Source organism: Leucoraja erinacea, chromosome 13, assembly GCF_028641065.1.
Source record: "Leucoraja erinacea ecotype New England chromosome 13, Leri_hhj_1, whole genome shotgun sequence".
NCBI lineage: Eukaryota > Metazoa > Chordata > Chondrichthyes > Rajiformes > Rajidae > Leucoraja > Leucoraja erinaceus.
Window position 1 is genome coordinate 10,618,758 of NC_073389.1, and position 23,032 is coordinate 10,641,789.

Genomic DNA, 23,032 nt, shown 5'->3' on the forward strand with positions numbered 1-23,032 from the left:
ACCAACATGGTCACAGGGTGAATGTACAAGCTCCGTATGGACGGCACCTCTATTCAGTATTGAACCTGGATCTCTGGCGCTGCAAGGCAGTAATTCTACTGCTGTGCCACTGTGCTGAACTGAAATCATTATTTGGACCTCTGGATGGCGAGAAGGGAAGTAATAAATATTTCAGCTCTTTCAGTTGCGTGGGGCAGTGGAGTGGGAGGCAACTGACCAAAAATGTTAACACTAATATCCCTCTCCATAGATACTACCTGACACGCTGAACATCACCAATAGGTTCTGTTTTTCATTAGGATTTACAATACTTTCATTTTTTTTTTTTTATTTTATTTGACAGTTTTTAAACAGGCATTCAGAAATATTTTAAATCTAATGAACGTAATGGGGCGGCACAGTAGTGCAGCGGTAGAACTGCTACCTTTCAACAGCAGAGACCAAAGTCCTGACCACGGGTGCTGTCTGCACGGTGTTTACACGTGCTCCCTGTGACCGCATGGGTTTTCTCCGGGTGCTCCGGTTTCCTCCCACACTCCAAAGACGTACAGGTTTGTAGGTTAATTGGCTTTGGTAAAAATTGTAAATTGACCCTAGTGTGTAGGATAGTGTTTGTGTGCGGGGGATGATTGCTGCTTTGCGCGGACTCAGTGGGCTGAAGGACCTGTTTCCACGCTGTATCTCTAAAGTCTAAAGTAAGTAAATAAGTAAGTTTATTGGCCAAATATTCACAGACAAGGAATTTGCCTTGGTGCTCCGCCCACAAGTAACAACATGACATACAGTGACAGTTACGAATTATTCAGGAAACACTAAACATTAATAATAATAAAACATTAATGATAAAACACCATTGATCAAGCATGTGAACCAACCAAATACCAGATCAAAGGGAGGCTACAGATTTTTGGCTGTTGAGTAGAGCAACTATTCATGGATAAAACTGTTTTTTTGTCTGGCTGTGGCAGCTTTGACAGTCCGGAGTCGCCTTCCAGAGGGAAGTGATTCAAAGAGTTTGTGGCCAGGGTGAGAGGGGTCAGAGATGATCTTGCCCGCTCACTTCCTGGCCCTTGCAGTGTACAGTTCATCAATGGTGGGAAGGTTGCAGCCAATAATCTTCTCTGCTGTTCGGACGATTCACTGCAGCCTCCAGGTGTCGTGCTTGGTGGCTGAGCCCAACCAGACCATGATGGAGAAGATGAGAACAGACTCTACGATGGCCGTGTAGAATTGGACCATCATTGCCTGTGGCAGATTGTGCTTCCTCAGCTGCCGAAGGAAGTACATCCTCTGTTGTGCCTTTTTGACTGTGGATGGTAGCCTCCCACTTAAGGTCCTTGGAAAGACTCCACAGATGTGACTGGTGTTGTTGATGGTGAGTGTGGTGAGGGGAGGGGGAGCTCTCCTAAAGTCTACAATCAATTCCACTGTCTTAAGAGCATTGAGCTCCAGGTTGTTGCGATGGCACCGGGACGCCAGCTGTGACACTTCCTGTCTGTCGGCAGATTCCTCCCCATCCTGGATCAGTCCAATCAGGGTTGTGTCGTCTGCAAACTTGAGAAGCTTGACAAAGTAAACAGTTTTTTTTTAATTTGCTATTGATTCAATGTTATAAAATGAATGAAATCGTTTAAACACAAATAATTAAAACATAACTTATGTTCAACATAATTAAAGTTGTTGGTTTTAGCTTTGAACACAACAAGCTTTTTCCTCTCCCACTCAGATGAACTCATGGAAGTACAGGTGCACAACCTTTTATCCGGTGTTCCGGAAACCGAAAAACTTCGAAAACCGGCCATTTTTTCCAGGATGTCGTCTGCACACCAAAGCTCGCGTTTGGCGCCAAACTTGACCCGAAACGACCCACGGTCAACCCAGGTCTGTACTACTGTAGCGGCAGCCTCCTCGGGGAGACACTTAAACATCTGTAAATCATTGCTTAAATGTTAGTCAGTTAGTTTGGAGGACTTTTATGTGAAGGGGGGGGTGTTGAAGGGGTAAACTTTAATTCTTAGTCCCCTACCTGGTCGGAGAGGCGGGGAGCGGTCAATGCCTTACCGGGTCGCCGTGCAGTAAGCTCCGCTGGGGCTGCGGGCGGCGCCAGTTGTAGCTCCGACCCCGACAACTCTACCCCTGGCTGCGAGGCTCCGCAAATGTTGGGAGTCGGCGGCGTCGCAGCGCTGGAATACCAGCGGGAATCGGGCAATGCCTTAGTGGGTCGCTGTGCGGTAAGCTCCAGGGCGCTGAGGCCGCCTTCTCCCAACGTTCGCGGAGCTGGGGGCTGCGGGCGGCACTGGATTTGGAGCGCCGCGCAGCCAGGGGTAGAGTTGCCGGGGTCGGAGCTACAACCGGTGCCGCCCGCGGCCGGACGGAGCCCCCAGCTCCGCGATGTTGGGAGTCGCCGACCAGGTAGGGGACTAAGAATTAAAGTTTCCCCCTTCACCCACCCACCCCACCACCACCACATAAAATCCCTCCAAACTAACTGACTAACATTTATGCAATGATTTACAATGATTCCCCGGTCTCCGGGGAGGAGGCAGCCGCTCCAGACTTTTCAAGCCGCCCGCGGTTCCTACCTAATCTACGCTAAAAATCTTCCATTCGGAAATCTGAAAATGTCCGAAATCCGACAAGTGTCTGGTCCCAAGGCTTTCGGATAAAAGGTTGTGCACCTGTAATTGCTGATTCTCCAGTAGATCTCCAGTAAGATCCACCCTTAAAATTAGTGATGTAACCTGATCAGTCAAGTTCAGGACAAATGCATGTTCATACTAATCTTAATACGTACTGGCATCTGTTTAGAATTAGCAAAGTCTCTATAATCTGAAGATAGACATAAAATGCTGGAGTAACTCAGTGGGACAGGCAGCATCTCTGGAGAGAAGGAATGGATGACGTTTTGGATTGAGACCAAGAGTTATTCAGACTGAGAGTCAGGGGGGAGGGAGTTTAGAGAATTGGAAGGGTAAGGTGTGAAAACGACAGATCAAAGCAGTTGATAATAAGGAAATGCAGAATGGTTCATTGTTAGCTGAGGGGAAGGTGACAACACTGCATACAAACAGTAAAACTAATCAGGAGGACAGTAGAACTAGTCGGAGAACTAGGGCGAGGGACGGAGAGAGAGAGGGAAAGCAAGGGTTACTTGGTTAGAGAAATCAATTATCATACCGCTGGGTTGTAAGCTGCCCAAGCGAAATATGAGGTGCTGTTCGTCCAATTTGTGTTTGGCCTCACTCTGACAGTGGAGGAGGCCCAGGACAGAAAGGTCAGTATGGGGATGGGAGGGGGAGTTAAAGTGTTTTCCAGGAGATCACGTAGGCCTAGGCGGACTGAGTGGAGGGGTTCAGCGAAATGATCGCCGAGGTCTCCCTGATATATAGGATAGAGATATGGAAGGGTAAGGTGTGAAAATAGCAGATCAAAGCAGATGATGATAAGGAAATGCAGAATGGTCAATTGTTAGCTGAGGGCAAGGTGACAACTAGAGATATGGAAGGGTAAGATGTGTTACTCCACTTCGTCCTGCTGAGTTACTCCAGCATTTTCTGTCTATCTTTGGTATAAACCAGCATCTGCAGTTCCTCACATCTCTATAATCTGAGGCAGAAATCCGTATGTTTACATGAAATGGCTTTGCAAGCATCGACTCCCCCGTGATTGTGGCATTCATTCTGTATTCATGCAATCATCTTAACGCAAATATTCTATCATATCATGTACTTGGAGTGAAATGTATATCTGCTACATTTTGCAGGATCTTTCATACACCCATAGTTATATAGTTGTGAAATTATGTATATCTATTTTTTCTAGTTTGCTGACAACATATTTGAAGCATAGATCTGACGTTGAATCTTTTTACATGGCTGGCATATGGAGAGCTTCTGGATCATGCATGGTGCATTTTCTTTTCTTTTCCATTACATGTAACAGAATTCTATCATAGACCTTTGTGCCTGACATGCCTGAAAGGCAAATGCAAATTGCTCAGTTAAATGCAAATAGCCATTTCACACTCTGCCTCCAGTGAGGCATACAATTTCATAAAGAGTGCTTTGGAGATTTGATGCTTAGACAGTTTCCTCATTGCACTCTTATTCCAAATGATGATTGCTTTGTTTTGCTCCGATTTAACTTCCAGGGCACGTGCTTGTTCATGAGGTAGCATATAGCATGTTGTGTATATTGGAAATATGAAATATAACAAAGAAATAGTAAAAGATGTTCTGTGGCTAAAAAATACTAGTATTCCAGGCCAGAAATTCTGCATTAGCTTTGAGTTGAATGTTTCCAGTAATTTCTCTGCGTTCACAAGACAGACTCTCCGTTGGTAGAAACATTAGATTATAGTGTAAAATAAATGATGATTTTGTCCGACACATTGAAAATTGAGTGCATCTTCCTGTTACTGGATCCAATGGCAACAGTTGTAAAATTAAAAGTTTTTCACACAACAAAAATGTCATCGCCCGCGTGTTACTGATGCAGATCACCCATCTGCTTATTGACACTGTAACAGGAAACTTATGGTGAGATGAGAAAATGGCATCTTATACACACAAAAAAAACATATGCAGCAGGAAGATGGGGGCGGGATGCTAGGGCAGTGATGCAGGAATCTAGTGCATCCTCCACATCTTCGCAGGTCCTTACAATGTGAATCCTAGCAACACATGCATCTTGTTTCCCAAAAAGTACTCTTCAGCAGGTTTTGGCAAAGGCCAGAGTTGTATCTAAGATTGAGAGAGGGAGAGAGAGGGAGAAACAGGATTCTTGTGAATATCTTTACTAGCTGTTGTTCCTCTATGGCCAAGGGATGGAAATCTCCCGGTAGATGGCTTCAGGTGGAACATAATACATTTTGGGCACAGGATTTTTCTGGAATAAAATGTGAGTGAGTGAGTAGTGTGGTGAAACAGTGATTAACCTTAATATACCCCAGTATTGGTCAATTGGTTAGAGCCTCTGCCTGATGCATGTTCAAATATTCCCAAGCATAAAACAACACTTGCAAACTTACAACCTGCTTATACTATATCCATGGTCAGCAGAGAAATGCCAATCTTTCCATAGGGTACGAGAATGAAATATTGATTAACAATGTCATTTTTTTTTACAATGGTAAGATGATCAGCAGTGGGTATAAAGAAGCACCTTTGGATGATAGTGTGATTATTGGTATTATAATTTTGCATTGTTGAAATGAATAATAATTGTACAGTAACTCATGCTGAATCAACTTTCTAAAAGTAATTACCGTATTTCCCAGCAATGAAGACGGTATTTTTTACCCTAAAATAAGGCCCGGAAATTTACTTGTGCCTTGGAGGCCGAAGGTTAGATCGTTAGCCAAGAAAGACAGACTTGGCTATTGCTCAGTTTAGCGATTGTAAAAGGACAGCACCCCTGCGGGGGGGAGAGCTCCTTCCACAGCGTGTGGGGAGTCTGGCATGGATCAGTACGGCTTGAGCTGCACAAATTAGCAAACTTGGCTGGGCCGCCAGGGGTAAAGTTGTGGGGAGGACAGGAGCGTTGAGAAGGAGGGGGTCGGAGATCATGCCAGCAACTCACTCAGTAGCCCGGGTGGCTGCGAGCGGCAATCGGTGGAAGTGGCAATCGGTGGGGGTGGTGGTTGGTGGGTGGCTACTGGGTGGAAGGCAGGCTGCTCTCTCTCCCTCTCTTTTTAACTCAAAATGGGGGTGCGTCTTCATTGCCGGGAAATACGGTAATAGTTTATGAACTTCTTTATCGTGTAAATGTTCCTTAAACCTTGGGGGCAAAAATTGTCTTGATGTATTTAGCGTGAAATTTTAACTGCAACTGATCTCCTTGTGTTTTGGTGCTCCTCCTAGAGATTTTATATTTGTAGAATATTACTCCACAGAGCATCTGTTTCATACAGCATGCCATCTGCTTTTTAGTCACATGGAAATATTATTTGCCACTTGCTTGTTTTTTTGGCAGATCTGTGATTTACTAAAACTGGCACCTCAGAAGGCATTGTATTGTAAGCAAGTGACTGCTCAGTCATGTGCTGTGATGACATATAAAATTATAAAAGGACTGGACAAGCTAGATGCAGGAAAAATGTTCCCAATGTTGGGCGAGTTCAGAACCAGGGGCCACAGTCTTAGAATAAAGGGGCGGCCATTTAAGACTGAGGTGAGAAAAAACTTTTTCACCCAGAGAGTTGTAAATTTGTGGAATTCCCTGCCACAGAGGGCAGTGGAGGCCAAATCACCGGATGGAATTAAGAGTGAGTTAGATAGAGCTCTAGGGGCTAGTGGAATCAAGGGATATGGGGAGAAGGCAGGCACGGGTTATTGATAGGGGACGATCAGCCATGATCGCAATGAATGGCGGTGCTGGCTCAAAGGGCTGAATGACCTCCTCCTGCACCTATTTTCTATGTTTCTATGATCTATTCTACCTACGGTAAAGGCCTGTTCTTAATCTTTGCATTTTGAATAGGAAGGAAAAAGCTTGAGTGTAAATCAAGGAGTGGCAGATGGAGAAAGATATCCAGCAATGGACACTAAATGAGAAGAACGTGCCTTTAGTATTGTGGGGGGGAAGCCTGCAGATGGTAAATGTGTATCTCGATTATGCAAAACAGAAATAAATGTAGGTTTTTTTTACAGTTATGTTATACTCTGAAAGGCATTATGTTATACTATGAAAGACATTCTTGCCATAGAAGGAGTACAGAGAAGGTTCACCAGACTGATTCCTGGGATGTCAGGACTTTCATATGAAGAAAGACTGGATAGACTCGGCTTGTACTCGCTAGAATTTAGAAGATTGAGGGGGGGATCTTATAGAAACTTACAAAATTTTTAAGGGGTTGGACAGGCTAGATGCAAGAAGATTGTTCCCAATGTTGGGGAAGTCCAGAACAAGAGGGTCACAGTTTAAGGATAAGGGGGAAAAGTCTTTTAGGACCGAGATGAGAAAAACATTTTTCACACAGAGAGTGGTGAGTCTTTGGAATTCTCTGCCACATAAGGTAGTTGAGGCCAGTTCATTGGCTATATTTAAGAGGGAGTTAGATGTGGCCCTTGTGGCTAAAGGGATCAGGGGGTATGGAGAGAAGACAGGTACAGAATACTGAGTTGGATGATCAGCCATGATCATATTGAATGGCGATGCAGGCTCGAAGAGCCGAATGGCCTACTCCTGCACCTAATTTCTATGTTTCTATGTTTCTACTCTTTAGACTGGATTGTACTTTTTAACTTATGTAATGTCCTTAAGTAAAAGGAAGTATTAGAAAATTAATATGCAAAGGTTGATTAAGAAGGAGGAGGTGTTGAGGCTCTTAAAGAACATTAAGGTAGATAAATTGCCAGGAGCTGATGAGACTTATCGCAAGGTATTGAGAGAGGTAAGAGAGGAGATGGTGGGAGGATTGACAAAGGGTGGACCCAAGGAAAGCAGCTGGCCCGGACGGAGTGCCTGGCTGCATCCTTAGGAACTGAGTGGACCAACTAGCGGGAGTATTCACGGGCATCTTTAATTTCCCCCTACTCCATTCTGAAGCACTCACCTGCTTCAAGAAGACCACTATCATCCCAGCCCCAAAGAAAATCAAGATTGCATGCCTTAATGACTACCGTCCAGTGGCCTTGACATCCTCCATCAGGATGTGATTTGAGAAACTGGTTATGGAATACATTACATCCAGCTGACTAAGCAACCTTGATCAACTGCAGTTTGCCTACCGCCACAACAGGTCCACGGCTGTTGCCATCTCCCTGGTCTACACTCATCCCTGGAACACCTGGATAATCGAGACACCTACGTCAGACTTCTATTGATTGACTGCACTCTGCTTTCAATAGCATTATCCCGTTCAAGCTCATCTACAAACTAGGAACTAGGAATCTGCACTCACCTCTGCAACCGGATCCTCGACTTCCTGACCAACAGACCACAATCGGTGAGGATGGGTGAAAAATCATCTTCTTGGCATCATGTTTGGCACAGACATTGTGAGCCGAAGGGCCTGTTTTTGTGTTGTGCTGTTCTTTGCCCTAAGTTCTAAATATTAGCCTTGTAAATGATTGTGCTGGTCTGTCAGAGTAATATCAGGAAGTGTTATATTCTGTGGATGGATTGCAAAGTCCAATATTTCTTACTGTGTCGTTGATTAAGGGGATGGAGATCTTAGTGACAAAAAACAACATCCTTTCCTTCAAGGTAGACACAAAATGCTGGAGTAACTCAGCGGGTCCTGCAGCATCTCTGGAGAGAAGGAATGGATAACGTTTTAGGTCGAGGCTCTTCTTCAGAAGGAGGGTGAAGGAAGGTCTTGACCCGAAATGTCACCCATTCCTTCTCTCCAGAGATGCTGCTTGACCCGCTGAGTTACCCAGCATTACTCGAACCTGTAGTTCTTTCTTCCTAACCTTCCCTTCATTGGCAGCAAGATGAAGGAGCTAGGTATTGACCTCGGGAAGCAAGGTGGAGTACACGGTCTAATCAGCATCAATAGTGTCAAAGTTGAAAGGGTCGAGAGTTTCAACTTCCTAGGCGTAAATATCACCAAACATTTGTCTTGGACCAACCCCAATATAGCCAAGAAAGCACACCAAAGCCTTAACTTCATCAGAAGACTAAAGAAGTCAATGATTGTTACCAACTCATACAGATGCACCATTGAAAGGCATCCCATCAGGATGCATCACAGCTTGGATCAGCACCAACTCTGCCCAAGACTACAAGACACTGCAGAGTTGTAGATGTAGCTGTAACCCAGTCTATCCTACAGACCAGCAAGCCTCCCCCACCACCCCTCCTTGATCCCCATTGATTCATCTAGACTTCATGCTGCCTTGGAAAAGCAGCCAATATAATCAAGTGCTGCTTTGAATATTAGAAGTGAGATGATGTCCAAGTACAGTGTAAAAGAGGACTACCTCTGCTGTCCTTGTTTGGTGGTTGAATTTCTTCTTGCACTGTATCCTGGTACCTCTGTTAGTGCCTCAGCTGCTCTGTCCACCTATTATGCGTACCTCATTTTTTTCTATGCAGGAAATATTTTTCTAACTTTATAAGAAACGCATTTCCCCATCCCTGACATAGCAATAATATCTACAAGGGGGCATTGGAAGCCTAAAGGCAGCCTTCATCTTTTGAAAGTTCACTAATTCTGCAGTGGGAGTTTTATACTCATCATGATACACCATTCCTGATTCAGAGTTTTCACCTGAAACGCCAACCATTCCTTTCCACACAAGAATGCTGCTCAACCTACTGAGTTCCTCTAACTCTAGTATTTCAATGGGATGAAAAAATACACCAGCAATCCTGATTGCTTGCTGCTGCAGATTCCAGCAACTGCAGTCTCTTGTGGCTTCACCGAGTTTGAAATTAATTTGGCAGGAAGATAGACAGAGGAAGATGGCATTGATAAGGAGAAAAATGGTGGTAGAGGGATTGGGAAAGATAAATTACACCAGCACAAGAAATAGGACAATTTAAGGTAGGACTAGCCTAAGAAAGAGTACCAGGGGTTTAAAGTAATTTTGTACAGTGTAGGTAATCATGCAAGGTTATAATCTTGTGGCATTTATAGAGACCTGTCTTTAAAAAGGGGAAGAATGGGTTTTAAATATTCCCAGGTACAGAAAGCTCAGGAAAACTAGAAGGAGAATTGCAAGGTTACACAGAAAAGCTGGAGAAACTCAGCGGGTGCAGCAGCATCTATGGAGCGAAGGAAATAGGCAACGTTTCGGGCCGAAACCCTTCTTCAGACTGATCAGGGGTGGGGGTGGGTGGGGACAAGAAAGGGAAAAGGAGGAGTAGCCGGAAGGCTGGAGGGTGGGAGGAGACAGCAGGGGAGCTGAGGAAGGGGAGGAGACAGCAAGGACTAAGAGAATTGGGAGTAGTCGATGTTAAACCCCCCGGGGTGCAGACTCCCCAAACGGAATATGAGGTGCTGTTCCTCCAATTTCCGGTGCTGCTCGCTGTGGCCATGGAGGAGACCCAGGACAGAGAGGTCAGAGGCGGAGTGGGAGGGGGAGTTGAAGTGCTGAGCCACCGGGAGGTCAGCTAGGTTATTGCGGACCGAGCGGAGGTGTTCGGCGAAACGATCGCCCAACCTCCGCTTGGTCTCACCGATATAGATCTGCTGACATCTAGAGCAGCGGACGCAATAGATGAGGTTGGAAGAGATGCAGGTAAACCTCTGTCGCACCTGGAACGATTGCTTGGGTCCCTGAAAGGAGTTGAGGGGGGAGGTAAAGGGACAAGTGTTGCATCTGCTGCGGCCGCAAGGGAAAGTGCCCGGGGAGGGGGTGGACCGAGAGGGAAGGGAAGAATTGACAAGGGAGTTATGGAGGGAGCGGTCTTTGCGGAAGGCAGATATGGGGGGAGATGGGAAGATGTGGCCAGTAGTGGGGTCACGTTGGAGGTGGCGAAACTGACGGAGGATTATTTTTTGTATGTGATGGCTGGTGGGGTGAAAGGTGAGGACTAGGGGGACTCGGCCCTTGTTGCGAGTGCGGGGATGGGGAGAGAGAGCAGTGTTGCGGGGTATGGAAGAGACCCTGGTGCGAGCCTCATTTATGGTGGAGGAGGGGAACCCCCGTTCCCTGAATAGTGAGGACATTTCAGATGTCCTGGTGTGGAACGCCTCATCCGTGGAGCAGATACGGCGTAGACGGAGGAATTGGGAGTAGGGGATGGAGTCCTTACAGGAAGCAGGGTGGGAAGAAGTGTAGTCCAGATTCTCCAGCATCTGCAGTTCCCTCTTTAACAAGGAGAATTGCAATACTGATTAAGGAGAATATTGCTCTATGAGAGGGATGATATTCCACAGAGATCTAGGACAATGCATCTGTTCAGTGTAAAGAACAACCGAGGTGTGATTACACAGCTGAACTGATGTAAAATTCTGATAAAGCAGCAACCTAGGATTTTCAGTCATGCTGGACCTCCAGTGTTTCTAGATTATTGAATGTTATTCCAAATATAACCACAACATACTTTTATTTCATCTTTCGAAGGGAGTGGGACATACACAAGCAATCCCGACTGATTCCAGCTGCAAATTCTTTTGCGTTCCTGACCTCTGGTGTTCCACAACCTGACTCCAGCTCAGACCACACATCTGGCTCCCTCCTTCCTCCGGCCCATACCGCACACCATGCTGATTCTTGATGCCCTGGCTCAGTCTGGACACCACATTCACATTCAAGTAACCCTTGTTTTCCCTCTCTCTCCATTCCTCTTCGTCCTAGTTCTCTAACCAGTCCGACTGTCCCCCTGATTAAATGTAATCTCTGTTTGCTTCTCCTAGCTATCAATGATCTATTCTATATTTTCCTTGATCTGCATTGCCTTTGATATCTTGTTTTCACACCTTACCCTTCTTTATCTCTGTGTCTCTCTCTCCCCTGACTCTCAGTCTGAAGAAGGGTCTCGACCCAAAACATCACCCATTCCTTCTATCCAAAGATGCTTTCTGACTCACTGAGTTACTCCAGCATTTTGTATTTATCTTCGGTGTAAACCAGCATCTGCAGTGTCTTCCCCTACACACCTCTTCACACCCCAGTTCTGGCCTACAGCACACTCAGGGTCTGATCCCCTGCTTCTCCCATTCTGGAGTAGACAAAGTGTTTAGGAAGGAACTGCAGATGCTGGAAAATCAAAGTTAGACAAAAGTGCTGGAGCAACTCAGCGGGTGAGGCAGCATCTATGGAGCGAAGGAAATAGGCAACGTTTCAGGCCAAAACCCTTCTTCTGACTGATGAGGGGTGTGGGGGTGGTGGGGGTGGGGAGAAGAAAGGAGAAAGAAAGAGGAGGAGCCAGAGGGCTGAGGGAGAGCTGAGAAGGGGAGGAGACGACAAGGGCTACCGGAAATTGGAGAAGTCAATGTTATGCCGCTAGGGTGCAAACAGCCCAAGCGGAATATGAGGCGCTGCTCCTCCAATTTCTGGTGGTGCTCACTCTAGCCATTGAGGAGGCCCAGGACAGAAAGGTCGGATTCGGAATGGGAGGGGGGAGTTGCAGTGCTGAGCCACAGGGAGATCAGGTTGGTTAATGCGGACCAGCGGAGGTGTAAGGCGAAACGATCGCCAAGCCTACGCTTGGTCTCACCGATGTAGATCAGCTGACATCTAGAGCAGCGGATGCAATGGATGAGGTTGGAGGAGATGCACCTCCTCCATGGCCAGAGTGAGGAAATTGAAAGGGTTGAGGCTCCTCCTCCACCTTTCTCCTTTCTCCCTCCCCCTCATCAGTGTTAAGAAGGGTTTTGGCCTGAATTTTGGACCCTGCCCCATTCTGGACAGCTGTCAGGTAATTAACATAGAACAAAAGGTTATCAATTAAGAAGAAAACCAGGCTGGCTACAGCAAGTTCAGTGGGGATGTTAAAAGAGATAAAAAGCTCATTAGGTCGGGCAGCATCTGTGACAAGAGAAAGTTTCCATTTTAGGTCTGGGACCATTCATCAGAATTGAGACGCGCAGCATTTAGTTTAGGTTGCAAAGAACACCTGCGACACTGGGGGAGATCTGTCAAACAAAGCTAAATTCCTCTGATAAGATGACAAAAGGGGTAACTAAGACCAAATTCAGCTTCAACATTTGTCTGAAGAAAAGTCCCCTGAAATGTTATCTGTCCATTTCCCGCCACTGGTCCCTGGCCTGCTGAATTAATCCAGCAGTTTGGGTTTTGATCAATATTCTGGCATCTGCAGTCTCTTGTGTCTCAAGTTTAGCGTCCATATCTGTGTAATGTGTTGCCAGTGTTGTACATTCCCTTATTTCTTGTTTGGATAAGAACTGGGCGTTTTTTCCTGCCATTCTATCTTCTGTCTCGTTTGCTGGGCATGTCATAGTTGGTCAGACTAGACAACATTCCAAACACACATCATTAGACCTTGTAGCGTTAAGAGTAGGCTTCCAAGTAGTGATTTCATACAACATATTGCATAATTTAACGTGCCTCAGACCAAAACACTAATCAAAAGCTTAGTCAAAGTGGTTGGGTTTTTTTTAATAAGGGGGAGAGCTTTAAGGAGGAAATTCCCCCAGAGTTTAGAGCTGTAGCCATGGATACTAAAGATAAGGCATAGTGATATTTAAGGCAGTAAATCGTATGGCATAAACAAATAAAATATTGCTGACATTTCCTTGGACAGACTTGGATAGGAATAGGAAATATAAAAGTTGGATGGATTCAGGGGAATGACCAAATGGAAAAAGATCTCTTCATCAATGTTCACTGAAAATAAAATTAGCAAAATGTACAAATACTGCCTTAAAAGAGAATATAATTCTTTCTAAATTGAAAATATTTTTTGCACCCTTATTACAGGTGGTTCTGCCATATTGCGTATTTCTGCAATGCAAGTTGCACATAACAAGAGGGAACACGATTTGTATTATGTGGGCCGAATTGGTTATAACGGATTTTAGTCAGGAACTGGAGAACCATTTAAAGTTACTTTGGAAACGTGCAAGCAGAAAAAAGCTCTGTTGGAAAAATATTTCTATGCAGAGAGAAATAGAACAAATTAATCCCTGTATTCCCTCTCTCTCCCTACCCAGCCCAAGTCGCACCAACTTCTCATTCTCAACTAGCAAATAGTGAACAATGGCCTGTTCTCTTTATCATCGTTACTTTTTTACATATCTTTCGTTAATTTGTCCTTCATCTCTCTACATCGTCTATAAATCGTGCTTCCCTTTCCCCGTGACTTTCAGTCTGAAGAAGGGTCGCGACCCGAAATGTCACCCATTCCTTCTCTCCAGAAATCCTGCCTGTCACGCTGAGTTACTCCAGCTTTTTGTGTCTATCTTTGGTTCAAACCAGCATCTACAGTTCCTTCCTACACATTCTCTAGACCCTCTTTGCGCCATTGACACAATTGTTTTTATAATGTGATTTTCTCTTAACACGAGGTTGCCTCGAAACACAACAATTGCGTTAAAGCAGAAGAACCAATTATTTACTAATGGACTGCCTGACCTTGGCCTTTGGCTATTCACACAGGGACTGCCCCGCTGCAGTCTGAGTGAATCATATTGGTGTAGGAAGAAACTGCAGATGCTGGTTTACACCGAAGATAGACACAAAATGCTGGAGTAACTCAGCGGAACAGGAAGCATCTCTGGACAGAAGGAATGGCTGAACTTTCGGGTCAAGAGTCTCAACCCGAAACGTCACCCATTCCTTCTATCCAGAGATGCTGCCTGTTCTGCCGAGTTACTGAATCATAGTGGTCTTCTGCTTAAAATGTATCTCTTTATCGTGGAAACAGTTGGAATAGAATGTTAAATTGCATTTATTTCAGCAAAATGTTAGTCTCCTTCTTCATCGTGATGGACTTGGAATTGAGGATGACTTGCTTCCACTCAAATTCTGCAGAGTAAGATTTACCTGCAAATGAAGTCCTTCAATATGGAGTGGCTGTTGCACATCAGTTTTTACTGCGTTTTGATTCAGGGGCTTTTGATCCAATGACAAGTCACAAGTATACACACAGTATGCACATACAGATTATGAAGTTAGGATCACCTGGTTTATGGATATCTCTACATATGAGTGAGCTCCTATAATATTATTAAATTCCAAAGTCTTATATATGTAAAATAAGTTTGTTCCTATGAACTGCCAGACTAGTTTTCTCTCTCTCCACTTTTAGTAATTGTTCTTACCAGTTTCTCATTCCCTACCTCCTTTGACTCAGGGGGCTTCTGTCTCCCAGGCTCCTCTTATTCTGAGAAGATTTCTGTTCCCTCGCTATTCATATAATAAACTTAAGAGCGTTAATAACTAAAGATTTGTAGGAAACCAGTTTAATGTCTTCCATGTCAATGCATTTGCAATTTCCTAGTTATATTTTGAGGTTTAGGTATATGATTGTCATTGTCACATGTAAGTGAAAAGCTTTGTTTTGCATGCTTTCCAAAGTGATCAAATATACTAAACATAAATACAATCAAGTCAAACTCAAGTACAATAGATGAAGCTAACAGGAAGATACAGTGTGCAGCATATAGTTCTCAGTATTGCCGCACATCAGATCCACAGACAAAGTCTAATGTCCAGAGGTGAATCGGACAGCACCCTAGCTGGGTCCAATCTACATTTGGAAGTAGTAAAACTAAAGCTTCCAAAATAATGGTGTTGCTTTTTATTCTCTTCCCTATCTCCTGTACGAATTTATATTGTGAATAATGACAACATATTGAAGTGCTCTGAAATGCTTCATCAGGCCAAATGTAGCATAAAAAACCCACCAACGTTTGGAAACAGCTCTTATTGTCAACAGTGTGGAGAGTGGTATCGATGAGGCTGAAGAAGGGGAGTGGAGTAACAAGGCAGCATGGTGGCGCAGCAGTGGAGTTGTTTCCATACAGCGCTTGCAGCACCGGAGACCTGGGTTCGATCCCGACTACAGGTGCTGTCTGTACGTTCTCCCCATGACCGCGTGGGTTTTCTCCGAGATCTTCAATTTCCTCCTACACTCCAAAGACGTACATGTTTTAGGTTAATTGGCTTAGTGTATGTGTAAATTGTCCTCGTGTGTGTTGGATAGTGTTAATGTGCGGGGATCGCTGGTCGATCAGACTCGGTGGCCTGAAGAGCCTGTTTCCACGCTATATCTCTAAGCTTAAAACTAAACTAATAGGCAGCATGCTTTAGTGAGAACATTTCAAGCTGGAGCAAGCTACAAGGAAAAGGCAGACAGAGTTTGTGGATGAGAGCAGAATTTTTTATCTTATCAATATAGTTTTTAAGGTCCCTTAGGAAATAATTAAATGTTGCTTTAAAGGATTATACATTACATAACTATGTACAGCTGTAATAACCAACGCCAGACACCAGCCAAGTGATCAGATTTTGTGCACTGGGGAGATGCTGTGATATATCACTATTTGAGTCCTTTGTGATGTTTCTGCACCATTTCAACAGAGAAAAACTACAGCAAGATCCACCATTTTGCTTTTTGTGTTCAGTAGGGAAAGTATTTTGTGGACTAGGCAGGGCTGGTACGTATGAATGTCTCTGGTTTTTAGTAAAATTATCAACTTTTTTCAGCTACACCCCCATTACAAGAAATGGTTACATGGGCACAGCCTAATGAAATCAACAGGAGGATTTTCCTTTCAAAACTGATTCTATGCTGCACAGTCTTACACCGCTGTAAGTAACCTTTAATTATAAATTTGTTTTTGAGTTTATCATTGCTTATGCTATTGTTTTGGATTTGCCACTGGGTCTTTGCATTTAAAAGTTTTTTTTTTTTAATTTTAAAACTGAGTGTAAGAATATTTACTAAATTGGGAAATCCTGTACAAAAGGACACAAAGTCCTGGAGTAACTCACCAAGCCAGGCAGCATCTCTGGAGAACATGGTCAGGTGACATTTCTGATCGAGACCCATAATGTCACCTGTCTATGTTCTCCACAGATGCTGCCTGATCCACTGAATTTCTCCAGTACTGCTCAAAATGTTAGCATCTGCAGTTCCTTGTATCTCCTATTTGCAATGTATCAACATCATTCAGGTTTCCTCTTTTAACAATACCCCTATGAAATGCTTGAGCCATTTTGACATGTGACCCATTTCCTCAGCATACCGAGGCAGTAGGGCCACAGTAACATGAGAAGCCAGTTATATTGCATTTACTAGAAACTTATCTAATAAATAAGGATTTGAGTATAGGAGCAGGGAGGTTCTACTGCAGTTGTACAGGGTCTTGGTGAGACCACACCTGGAGTATTGCGTACAGTTTTGGTCACCAAATCTGAGGAAGGACATTATTGCCATAGAGGGAGTGCAGAGAAGGTTCACCAGACTGATTCCTGGGATGTCAGGACTGTCTTATGAAGAAAGACTGGATAGACTTGGTTTATACTCTCTAGAATTTAGGAGATTGAGAGGGGATCTTATAGAAACTTACAAAATTCTTAAGGGGTTGGACAGGCTAGATGCAGGAAGATTGCTCCCGATGTTGGGGAAGTCCAGGACAAGGGGTCACAGTTTAAGGATAAGGGGGAAATCTTTTAAAAAAACGAGATGAGAAGAACTTTTTTCACACAGAGAGTGGTGAATCTCTGGAACTCTCTGCCACAGAGGGTAGTCAAGGCCAGTTCATTGGCTATATTTAAGAGGGAGTTAGATGTGGCCCTTGTGGCTAAGGGGATCAGAGGGTATGGAGAGAAGGCAGGTACGGGATACTGAGTTGGATGATAAGCCATGATCATATTGAATGGCGGTGCAGACTCGAAGGGCCGAATGGCCTACTCCTGCACCTAATTTCTATGTTTCTATAACACTGTTGTTTTCTCTATCAATAAATAGTGGTAATTTTGCCATGAGGCCTTTGTGTTGGCAGCTCCAACTCTCAGTGCATCCTTCAACATGTATTTCTGCACCCTGGAATGTGCCTGATCTAATCCCTTCATTCCATCTCATTCCTTCTTAGATGTCAGCAGATCTACATCGGTGAGACCAAGCGGAGGCTTGGCGATCGTTTCGCCAAACACCTCCGCTCGGTCCACATTAACCAACCTGACCTCCCGGTGGCTCAGCACTTCAACTCCCCCTCCCATTCCGTATCCGACCTCTCTATCCTAGGTATCCTCCATGGCCAGAGCGAGCACCTCATATTCCGCTTGGGGAGTCTGCATCCTGGTGGCATGCACATTGAATTCTCCCAATTTTGTTAGCCCTTGCTGTCTCCTCCCCTTCCTATCTCTCCCTCAGCCCTCGGGCACCTCCTCCTCCTTTTTCCTTTCTTCTCCCCGCACCGCCACATCAGTCTGAAGAAGGGTTTTGCCCCGAAACTTTGCCTATTTCCTTCGCTTCATAGATGCTGCTGCACCCGCTGAGTTTCTCCAACATTTTTGTGTACCCTCATTCCTTCTTCAGACGGGGTCTCGACCTGAAACGCCACCCATTCCTTCTCTCCGGAGATGCTGCCTGTCCCGCTGAGTTACTCCAGCTTTTTGTGTCTTTTTATGATTTTTGTACACTGGTTGAGCAGGTGATAAAGCAGTGTGTAAATTTGGCATGAACTCCTTCCTTCTGTAATACCTCCCTTTGATTCCTTTGCCTTATCACCACAGTGGGGGAAATTTTCTGTAGGAAGCGAACCTACCAGCAAGTCTTTGGAATGTGGGAGGAAAGCGGAACTGGCAGAAACCATCACTATCAAAGGGAGAAAATGCAAAACACACAGCACCCATGATCAGAATTGAAACCAGGTCCCTTTGGCTGTGAGGCAACACTTGTAAACATTACATTGAAGCTCTGATGTTGCAACACGATTCCCATTTCATAGAAGGGACTTTGGTTTTTGGTTTGTTTGGCACTAGCTCAAAACAGCTCAGCTATGGGCTTGAAGGGGAGGTGCTGGCAGTCTCTGGGTTCTCCTGGCAGCCAGTCTTTGCCCCTGTATGTGCATGGGCAGGAAGAGGTTCTGGCATCTCAGACTTTCCCCAGCCACTCAGACAGCCTTAACAGAGGTGCTGGCTGTTTAGGGTTTCTTCCCAGAAACTCAGTCTTGACCACGCATCAATACTAGTGGTCCCAGGTTTGCCCCAGTGACTCACCCTTGTCTCTAGCTAGAATGCTTGGATTTTATAAGAAAAGTAGGCTGACAAGATTCAAGTGCCAACCAATATCATCTCATTGGCCCCATTGGTTACTAATGATGCTGAGGACTTGGCCTCTCCTGGCCTGTCAGCCAGTTAAAAGGAACAGAACGACATGCAAAGAGAGGGTGCTGTCACACACTCTTGACTAGAAATAATCACACTCTGAATTGGATGTGAAAGCTCCTGTGTGAATGCACTATTTTTTCCCCAGGAAGTGAACTGTCTCCATCACATCCTGGGATGGGGATACTGGCATGGGAATAGAAACATAGAAACATAGAAATTAGGTGCAGGAGTAGGCCATTCGGCCCTTCGCGCCTGCACCGCCATTCAATATGATCATGCCTGATCATCCAACTCAGTATCCTGTACCTGCCTTCTCTCCATACCCCCTGATCCCTTTAGCCACAAGGGCCACATCTAACTTCTTAAATATAGCCAGAACTGGCCTCAACTACCCTCTGTGGCAATCCAGAGATTCACCACTCTCTGCGTTTGTTGGGTTTCAATCCCTCCAAATTTAGTTAAGGTAAATTTATGTTCACATTAGCAGCGCAACAGATCTAAATTGCGTACAGTTTTGGTCTCCTAATCTGAGGAAAGACATTCTTGCCATAGAGAAGGTTCACCAGACTGATTCCTGGGATGTCAGAACTTTCATATGAAGAAAGACTGGATAGACTCGGTTTGTACTCGCTAGAATTTAGAAGATTGTGGGGAGATCTTATAGAAACTTACAAAATTCTTAAGGAGTTGGACAGGCTAGATGCAGGAAGATTGTTCCCAATGTTGGGGAAGTCCAGAACAAGGGGTCACAGTTTAAGGATAAGGGGGAAATCTTTTAGGACCGAGATGAGGAAAACGTTTTTCACACAGAGAGTGGTGAATCTCTGGAATTCTCTACCGCAGATGGTAGTTGAGGCCAGTTCATTGGCTATATTTAAGAGGGAGTTAGATGTGGCCCTTGTAGCTAAAGGGATCAGGGGGTATGGAGAGAAAGCAGGTACAGGATACTGAGTTGGATGATCAGCCATGATCATATTGAATGGCTCGAAGGGCCGAATGGCCTACTGCACCTATTTTCTATGTTTCTATGTATGTTTCTAAAGTTGTTAGCAAGAATCATTAGGCCAGGAATGAAACTTGACATGTATTTAAACCATGCAATTTAATTGTAACCTGGAAGAGAAATAGAATGGGATATAGAATTAATCCTTGGGGAAAATCATGGATTATTGGTAGCAAAGAAGAGCAATCATCCCAAGTGTTTTATTTCCCCCCAAATAAAAACGGTACCAAAGCCAGAGCAAAAAGATGGGACAACAGAAAGGGTTAGAGCACAACTCTGCTGCAGGCTGTAGTTGGGTGGGACAATGATATGGAGGGAGTTTACTATAGCCAGTTAAAGTTGCAAATATATAATCTGTGATTGTGATCATGGTCTTTTCGATATCTTGACAGGGCCAGAAACCAAGAACAAAGTGAGAGTATTAATGCAAAATTCCAGGTATGTAAAAAAAAGGTTTAACACAAAAGGACACAACGTGCAGGAGGAAAATAGATGGGTGACATTTCGGATCAGGACTGAAGGGTGCCAACCCGAAACGGCATCTCTCCATGTTCTCCAGAGATGCTGCCTGACCCGCTGAGTTATTCCAGCACTTGACTCCTTTTATGCAAAATCCCCGTTGATTTCCCTCTATTTTGCACTTGCTGGAGCGATGGTAATGAAATGATTTGGAAACTTCCGAGCGGCTGGGGAGGTGCAGGCGTTGCAAGTGGCGGAAAGCGCGCGATGGAGCGGGAGCGCGCAGGGACGGGGACGCGCAGGAGCGGGAGCGTGCAGGGACGGGGACGCGCATGGACGGGGACGCGCAGGAGCGGGAGGTTTCCCCGGAGCTGCGTGAAGTGCAACAAGGCAGCGAGACGCGGAAGTGAGCGGGACCTGTTGCCCGATGCTGCGAGCCTGTTGCGAGTGAGTGAAGGTCGCGGAGGAGTGGGGTGGAGAGGGACGGGAGAGAGGGGGAGGAGGAGAGGAGAGGAAGAGGAGGAGGAGGGAGAGAGGGACAGGAGAGAGGAGAGGGAACAGAAGGAGGGGGGGAGGAAGGGGGAGGAGAGGAACAGGGGAGGGGAGGAAAGGGAGAGGGGGGGGAGGAGAGGAGAGGAGAGGAACAGGAGAGAGGGGGAGGAAGGGAGTAGGGGAGAAGGGGAGGAAGAGAGGAGAGGAACCGAGGAGAGGAACCAAAGATCCGCTATAGGAACTTTGAGAGGAACAGGAGAGAGAGGGAGGGAAGGGAGGGGAGGAGGAGAGGAACAGGAACAGGAGAGGAGCCAGCCGGCTACAGGTATCTTGTCGCTCCAGGGTGTATCGGGCTTGTGTGCAGCAGCATTGTAACAGCGCTACAACAACATCCAACACAAAGCAAGTTCACCGGGCGGCAGCTGACAATTTATCGCAGCCATTTATAGTATTTCCCACTGTAGTTTGTGGTCGGCATTGTTATTTTTTGGGGGCGGCATGCAAGTACCGGATTTGTAATTGTTACCTGACTGAAGTTATCATCATTGTAAAGGTGCAGGCGGCTGTTTGGAGACTGAAGGTAAATCAGTTATACTATAACTTATAACTTATTTACTATAACTTATAATATAACATAGGAAAGCGGTACCATTGGATCGGAAGGATTACTGCACTTCGCTCCTTACAGTTATAAAAGTTAAATACTCCAGTGATGCCTTGAGAGCAGCCGGATATTTGTGTATTTTGTAAGTACTGTACTCGTAAGATATTGAACGTGAAGACATTAAACACAGACTGCGAGTTAAGGGGCATGACAAATAATTTGGTAAACTTTAAGACTTAATTATTACCATGTAGTGTGTCACACCTAATGTGAAAGGGCAGTACAAAGAAAGGAACTGAAAGCCCATAGAGGAGAAGCCCACACCATCAAACGTCCCAGCTTTTTTGGAAAAGGTTTTTCAGACAATATGCAGGATTCTGCATATTGAGAGCTTTCCATGCAATCTCTGGACACGACATGGGAAGTCCGTATCTGGAATACCACAAGATTTGTATTCCTTAAAGAAGAATAGGTGGGATTACTTGGTTGATTGCTGGGCTGAAGGGAGTTGTCTTATGGGGAAAGGTATTGAGCAGGTTGGGTCTTAACTCGTTGGGGGTTGGCATTATGTTAAGTGAAGTTTATGGATATTTTGAAAAACGTTCTCTGACCAAGAGGTCATGGGCAATTGATGGCTTACTTGCAGAAGGAGGGTCTCGACCCGAAAAGACACCCATTCCTTCTATCCAGAGATGCTGCCTATCCCGCTGAGTTACTCCAGCATTTTTGTGTCTATCTTTGCCATCTCTAATCTCCTTTGAGAAGTTGGTACCTTCTGGAACTCCTGCCATTGGTATGGAGCAGATTGGAGTTTCAGGACTTAGCCCAGGATAATGAAGAAATAGGGGTGGTTAACTGGGTCAGATTGGAGTGAAACTTCGAAGTAATGCTAATCCTATCATTTCTTCCCGTGCCTTCAAAATAATGGTGAGGATGTGCTGCTGTGGATCTGCAGTTTGAATACACTGAAGCCAGAGTGAGGATAGAGGGAGGGGTTGTTTAAGATTGTGGATGGGTAATTGATGAAGTAGACGGCTTCATTTTTGTCTTATCCTTGAACATTGTTTGAGCTGCACTCATAATCAGTAACTGGCCAGTATTACATCACACTTCTGACTATCGCCTTCTAGATAGAAAAGAGAATCTGTAGATGAGCCTCATGGCTAGCTTGCTAATGTTATAGTATTTATACGGCTGGCCTATTTTAGTCTCAGTCAAGTGTGACCTTCCAGGATTGTGATGGTATAAGAACATGTGAAAGTATTGTCATTGAATGTCATTGAGAGGCTCTCGGCTGGAAATGGAAGTAACGTTTGTTGATAGATGGGAGAAGCAAATGGCTGTGGAAGTTGAAACCCCGAGCAAAAAACGGAAGAACTCAGTGAGTCACACAGTACCTGTGCAAGCAAAGGGATAGACGGAAGAGATGAGATTCCTCCTAGCAGGTAAAGCAGACCAATTCCAAAAGACGTGGTCTATGTTTCTGGACCTATTACAAGTATGAGGTGCAATAGTAATCTAAAAAAAACAAATATATAAATAAGTGGAATGGACCTGAATGAGGATGTGACAAGAAACATTGCTCGTTCTTTTACACTTTCACTGCTGACTCTCTTGCACTTTCTTTACCTTACTTCAGTTCAAAAAAAAAAAATGAAGCCATCTGTGTAGTTTATTTACCGTTGACTATTAAGATAAAAAAAAATAAAAAAAATGGCTGTGGAAGTTGAAACCCCGAGCAAAAAACGGAAAAACTCAGTGAGTCACACAGTACCT

The 23,032-nt window shown here is 44.8% G+C and overlaps 1 protein-coding gene across 9 annotated transcripts in view; it reads left to right on the forward strand.

Annotated features, from left to right (window-relative positions):
* Nucleotides 1–23,032, forward strand: part of zdhhc23b (zinc finger DHHC-type palmitoyltransferase 23b) — a 51,757-nt gene that overhangs the window by 7,749 nt on the left and 20,976 nt on the right. For 4 of the 9 annotated variants that reach the window (XM_055644428.1, XM_055644429.1, XM_055644431.1 and 1 more), the window contains exon 1: nucleotides 20,413–20,607. In XM_055644428.1, coding sequence (XP_055500403.1) covers nucleotides 20,428–20,607 — 180 coding nt within the window. In that variant the 5' untranslated portion in view covers nucleotides 20,413–20,427. Of the gene's footprint in view, nucleotides 1–16,067; nucleotides 16,173–20,088; nucleotides 20,140–20,412; nucleotides 20,608–20,989; nucleotides 21,233–21,290; nucleotides 21,399–23,032 lie in introns of those variants that run through there. The other 5 variants (XM_055644432.1, XM_055644434.1, XM_055644433.1 and 2 more) reach the window with 5 other exon arrangements.